At 44.7% G+C, this 6,902-nt stretch overlaps 1 protein-coding gene across 1 annotated transcript; it reads right to left on the reverse strand.

The window, feature by feature from the left end:
• Positions 1-5,657: 5,657 nt before the first annotated feature.
• Positions 5,658-6,515, reverse strand: LOC144820324 (uncharacterized). The gene has a single exon (XM_078677897.1). The coding sequence runs from the start codon at positions 6,513-6,515 to the stop codon at positions 5,658-5,660; it is 858 nt and encodes a 285-aa protein (XP_078534023.1).
• Positions 6,516-6,902: the final 387 nt, after the last annotated feature.

The following is a 6,902-nucleotide window of genomic DNA, read 5'->3' on the forward strand; positions in this document are numbered from 1 at the left end:
CATAGCTCCATACATTTGGCATTCTCCTGCTCTCCTTCTTACGCAATGCAGTGCATCATTTTTGGCTCCAGCACTGCATTGTGTGAGAATTTAGTAAACCCTGCTCTTTGTTGTTTCCTGCCTCACACTGATTAGAGGATCTTCATTCTGGTAGTTGTGTTCCCAGGTTATGCAACTTGGCAAGGCTGAGTAGTTTTAGGTTTTTAGTACTAAGGTTCCCTCCATCAAGGTGTTTGCAACACTCTAAAGATGCCTAAACTAAACAAACCTAAACTAGACTAAACTAAATTAAACTGAACTCAACTGAACCAAAACAAAAGTTCAATAGAAATGTTGTGTCATTCTAATTTAACCAACAGTTCAACAAGTAGCAAAACTACTACTAGGCTAGTACTACTAAATCTAAGGCTACTACCACTGATTCTGCTACTACATCTATCAAGTCTATATGTGTTACTGGTCCTACTTTTTCAACAATGCTAATAGTACTGTCATTCACATGTCAACAATTACTACTAGTAGTGTTACTAGTAGTACATCACAAAGTAATGCTATTAATACTGGAAGTGTAATCATTACTAACACAGGTACCACTAACTCACGTTTAGGAAATATAGTACTAGTGCTGTTACTAATTCTTATAGTCTAGTGATATTTGTACTGTTATTAATTCAATTAACAAACTGGTCTACTACAAGTACCTCTACTGCCACAAGTAGTGGAGATACGACTACAACACATACTGTTATATGTACCACTTCTATACTTAAATCAGTTTCTACAATAACTCCTGAAACTACTACTATCACTACTGGTACCACTTATACTTGTCCGCAACTAATTTTAGCAGTACTATAAGCACTATACATAGTGCCACAACAATATCTGATTTTACTATCACTACTACTGGTGGCTTTATGGCTAGTACCACGAGTAATTTTAGTACTGATATTAATATCTCTATCTGTAAACATACAACTGCCTTTCAAAAGCAGACAATGCCTATTTACCTTCCCATACCTTAAGTTCTCGTCTTTAGCTACCTTATTTTGGGAAGTCTATTGGTATTTAACTCAGACATGAGTTATTCTTACCTCATTGTAGCATGTAATCAAAGAGTTTGAGCTAGATGATTTGAATCCATACCATTGCAGAGAGAAGCATTTTGAACTAATGTACTTAACAATTTATGTCAGGAAGGTTTAAATGAGTTCTTATGGTGCATTATGGGTGTTTTAGTGAATTTGCAGAAGGATCACCCAAATAACTTGTAGCACCCTGGTTAACCACAAACCGCTTAGGAGGTCTATTTGAAATGTAACAATTATTCCCACAATTAGAAAAGCAAAACGATTTTCTTCAGACGTTGATCGATACCAGTATCAATGGAACAAGTAAAACACAGTGGTTGATACTGCAGATAGTCCCAGTGTAAAACAAATCGTTTTAAAGGTGTCAATGCAAAACTGTATGAAAATCCGGGGGTGAATCGGGGAAACCCACCTGCCCAGCTTCCTCGTCCCTACAGGTGAATAAAGCAGCAGATTTGCAGAATATATTCGTGTTTGGCTCTGTTTTTTTGTATGTGAATAATCGTATTTTAAAGTTTACTCGGTGTAGTTATTTCCGTCATTCACAGTTTTTTTTTTAAATTCGTAAAATGGAAATTCTGCTATCCATCTCAGGAGTTTGTATAGCCCAAAAGAGCCATTTGTGATTCACGTATTACTGGTGCAATAATTTCTGGTACTGACCCTTTTGTTTTCATGGTGCATTGGGCAACCGTCTTGCATGGTGATGTTCTATGTAGCTAAGCATTTGTCTTTTGAGAATATGCATGCAAGCCTAATTTCGTCATTCTTACCGATGCCTTGCTACTGCTCGTATTCGACACAGAGATAGTGCGCATTATTGCCATCAGTTTTTGCAGAGGGCTTTAATGTATTCATAGAAGAAACAATCATTTTCAATGGATACGATATTGAGCCCCACCTTGATATATTGGAATAGCAGAATCCTGTGAATGGATTCACTCACAAAGGACACCACATTACTTTTGGCTTCAAATCTTGTTGCTACAACAACTGAAAAAGAAAGAAGTTCCAGCAATAAAATAACATGCGTTTTGAGCATTGCACATTCCAGTAGAAGCACCAAAAATGATCATTACCAATAAAATTATACAACGGAATGAGAAATTTCCTAGTTCACACAAAGGAAAGTTTCAATTCTATTAAGGACGCGGAGGCGAGGATTTTGCTAGTCCTTTCTTCATTTTTATTGACAGCAAGTTAGAAGATTAAAGAAAAAACATCATCCATGAACTACCCTAACCAACATGGCAGCGGTAGTCATGGTGATACAACAGCCAATCAGAGTCCATAGCGCCAGCACAAAGGAATCCCACGTCGGTAGTCCTTCCTCTTTCGCTGCTGCCGGTGAAAAGAAGTCTCCTACGCCTCAGTCCGTTTTCTGATCGGAGCCTAGGGAAGAGAAAAAATAATAATAGCTCGTCCAGAACAATGCTGAAGCATCTTACACATTGCAATGGAAGAGGGCCAACTAAGTGCAATAGAATCAGTAAATATGCAGTAAAACATATCAGTCAATGAACACATCATTTATAAAAAAGGAAAAAATATACTTCCCTCGAATGGAGAACCAAGTCTGAATTGCATAGGATCGGGAGGGAAGGCTGGAAAAAGCCAGGGTGGGAAAATCCTCGCCTCCGCGTCCTTAATAGAATTGAAACTTTCCTTTGTGTGAACTAGGAAATTTCTCATTCTATGTCAGGAAGCGGAGGCGAGGATTTTGCTTGTTTAAAGCTTACTCACCATCAAAGATGTCGCCTCATGGATTGGTTTAAAATAAAACTTTTTAAAAGTTGAATCCGAAGACCAATCCGCTGCATTCATGATATCTTCCAATCTGCCCCCAACCTGGACAGCCTTGGAAGCCATGGCGCCTCTAGTGGAGTGAGCGCCAAAATTTGAAATGTCAATTCCAGCCTCCGACATAATCCACCGGACCCATCTGGCAATGGTGGGAGAAAAAACCGCTTTGAAAGGCTTCTTAATCGCAATTAGTAATTGTCTTTCGCCCGGGGGACGAAATTCCAAAGTTACATCCTCATAAGTCTTTAGACAATGAACAACACAAAGTTTAGGAGACTCCGGAAAGGCTGGATAAGATACTGACCTGGTATTACACTTTGTACGTCTAGAGACAGTAAAAGTAACACCTTCCGGGGTAAAAACTCTGGCAGAAACATCAAGAGCGCGAACAACGGAAGCCCTTTTGCAAGAAATGAGACAAAGGAGAATAGCCAATTTAGCCGAAAGCTCCTTGCGTCAAAGGTATTCGTTATCCTGCCAAGAAAGAAGGAAGCGTAAAACCACATTTACTTCCCAAAGACCAGAATAACGCGGGTCAGGAGGACGCGACAGTCGAATATCCTTGAGAAGTTTGCAAACCCAAGGATGCTCTCCCACCGAAGAACCATCCACCAGGGCATGACCCGCAGAAATTGCTGATCTGAAAGAATTGATGGTACAATAAGCAAGTTTGTCTTGAAAAAGCTTAGCAAGGAAGTTAATTACTTCAGTCACAGGAGAGCCCACGGGATCCAAGTGTTTTGCCACACACCAACGAACCCATCTGTTCCAGGCAGATCGGTATCGCTTGGTGGTACTCGGGGCCCAAGCTCGCTGAATGAGGAGTTCAGCGTCTTTCGAAAGTGAGTCGTTAGACCAACGTCTCCTGAAATCCTCCAGGCCATAAGACGTAGATGGCCTTGGAGAACCAGAGGGTGTGGATGTCCCAATGGATCCGTCAGAATGAGATCGGATAAGGGGAGCCGAATAGGACGGTCCCAAGATAATTCCAGAAGAGAAGGGAACCAGCATTGAGCTTTCCATATAGGAGTGATCAATATGAGAGAAGCTCGTTGTCTGCGGACCTGGGCTGCTACCCTTTGAATGAACAGAAACGGGGGAAAAGCATAAGCTGGAAACCGGGTCCAGTCCTGTAGGAAGGCATCCAGTGCTTCCGCACCCGGATCCGGTTTCCAGCTGTAGAACCTGGGAAGTTGGGCGTTCCATCTGGACGCAAACAAGTCCACTTGAGGAAGGCCCTAAAGCTCCGAGATCATTTGAAAGACCGCAGGATCCAGCTTCCAATCGCTGGCATCCCGGAAATTCCTGGATTGCCAATCCGCCACAGAGTTCAGTTCGCCGGGAAGATACTCTGCCAAGACCGAAATCTGGCGAAGAAGACAATAGTTCCAGAAGTCCTTCGCTAGATCCGCTAGGACTTTGGAGTGGGTGCCGCCCAGTCGATTGATATACCTGACCGCAGTCGTGTTGTCCATCCGAAGGAAGACACAACAAGAGACTTTGTTCGTCGTGAACGAGCGAATGGCAAACAAACCCGCAAGGAGTTCCAAGCAATTGATGGGGAGATGAAGTTCCTCCGCCGTCCATCTGCCTCCCACCGAAAGGGAGCCGCACCGGGCTCCCCATCCTTGGCGGCTGGCATCCGACTCGATCACAAGATCCGGTCGGGATCCGAAAATCGCCTTCCCGTTCCACGCCTCCATGTGATCCAGCCACCAAAGGAGTTCCGATCTGGCCTCCGTGGATAAAGAAATGAGTTCCGAATAAGTGAGGCCTTTGCGGAGATGGAACGCTTTGAGTCTTTGGAGAGCTCTGTAGTGAAGCGGGCCTGGAAAAATGGCCTGGATCGACGAGGATAGTAAGCCCACTGTCCTGGCCAGGAGACGGAGAGAAATCCGGTCCCGACGAAGGACTTTGCGAATCTCCTTCTTGATCTTGGAGATCTTTTGAGAAGGAAGATGTAACGTCGCATCCGTAGTCTTTATCAGAAATCCCAGAAAAGTAATTTCCTGCTGAGGGATGAGCTCTGATTTCTGGGCATTGATGATGAACCCCAGAGATTGAAGAGTAGTTATGGTCACCTGAAGTTGATGGAGGAGGAGATCCTTGGATTGATTCATTAAAAGAATGTCGTCCAAGTAAATTATCAGACGAAAACCCATGGTGCGAAGATGTTCCACTACAGGACGTAGGAGTTTGGTAAAGCACCAAGGTGCTGAGGAAAGACCAAAGGGGAGAGTAAGAAACTCGTAGATCTGATCTTTCCACATGAACTGCAGGAAACGGCGATGTGGAGGGTAAATCGGAACTGAGAGATATGCATCCTTCAGATCCAAACGTACCAACCAATCGTTCTGCAGAAGGAGGTCCCTCAGAAGATGGATGCCCTCCATCTTGAAGTGTCTGTAAATGAGCCATTCGTTGAACAAACGGAGATTGATGACTGGTCTGAACCCTTTGTCTTTTTTCTCGACCAGAAAGATGTTGCTGACAAAACCGTTTGGATGAAGAGAGGAAAGAGAGATAGCGCCTTTTTGCAGCATAGCATGAACTTCCACGTCTATAAGTTCTTGGTCTGCGAGAGAAAAAACCAACGGTCGAGGACGTGAGAGTTGAACAGGGGAACCGTAAAACTCTATATGAAAGCCTTGTACCGTTTCCAGAACCCAAGGGTCTGACGTGAGATGTAACCAGGCCTGAAGAAATAGAGCAATCCTTCCCCCCAGACGTACTGGAGAAATTATGGAAAAACTCACAGTTGAATCATTTGGCGTTGAACTGGTTGCCACCACGTCCTCTGCCTCCACGGGAAGGATAAAAGGAACCTTGACGACCGTCGTTCCATCCGTTGTTCCTTTTGAACTGACCTCTATTGGGGCCTTGTTGGTACTGGCGGCCGGAAGAGCGACCCCTGCCTCTGCCGGCCCCGCCAAAAACCTTTTTAGGGAACATTTTCTTCATTGAAGCTTGGGCCTTGTCCAAAGCAGAAAAAGTAGCCACAAACTTGCCAAGTTCCTTGACAAAGGGATCACCAAACAAAGTACCCTGCACTACTGAACCTGCTTCTGAAGAGGATAATTCACCCAGTTTCGGGTCAATCTTAAGCAAAAGAGACCTACGACGCTCCGCAGAGAGAGCACAGTTGGCGTTGGCAAGGAGACAAACTGCCCTCTGTGCCCAGCCTGCCACGTCGTCCACTGGAAGAGGCATACCTGATTCCTTAGAGCGTTGGGCAAGCTCAATGATTTTTGTTAGAGGTCCGACCACATCCAACAGCTTGTCTTGACAAGCCTTCCAAGACCTGTCAATTCCCTTCTTAGGATCTTTAACATACTTAGCGAAAAAAGTACACAACTTCGGGTCAATTTCCGGAGTGGCTGCCACTCTATTGGGAAGAGAAGGGCGAGGACACTCAGAGCGTAAGCGTAGCCTGACATCTTGAGAAAGGGGCTGTCTAAGTTTAGCGGCCACATAATCAGCCGAAGATTTTTTAGGGACCCACTCCGAGGAGCGTGGTCTGTAAATAGAATTAGGATCAAACATATCCGGTGCCACAAAGTCACCTTCACCACATTCAGAGACATTAGATTTAGGGCGCCAAGACCTACTAACGTCAGACATATCCTCAGAAGATGCATCATCATCTTCTTCATCAAAGTCTTCCTCGTCATCCACTCCCTCAAGGGGAAACCCTTCTTCCGGGTCAAGGTCTTGGGTGGAAGTACCACCAATATTCCCGGGTCAGTCGTCCCCCCGGAAGGGTGCGCTTCTTAGCGTGCGCGCACTCTTATGGAAGACCTCAGCAAGTTTACTGAAGCCTTCCAGGTGCCCCGCGTCACGCTTTCTGGCCGTGCGTGGAGGTACAGGAAGTACACCACTGGGCCCAGCCCCACTGTCCCCAAAAACACCTGAGCCAGATCTAAAAACATGGGCTGACAGTTTATTGACACTATCCTGTAGAGGTGCCAGAGCCTGGGCGATAGCCGAAGACAGTAGTCTGTCAACCTC

The sequence above is a fragment of the Lissotriton helveticus genome, chromosome 2_1 (assembly GCF_964261635.1).
Source record: "Lissotriton helveticus chromosome 2_1, aLisHel1.1, whole genome shotgun sequence".
Lineage (NCBI taxonomy): Eukaryota > Metazoa > Chordata > Amphibia > Caudata > Salamandridae > Lissotriton > Lissotriton helveticus.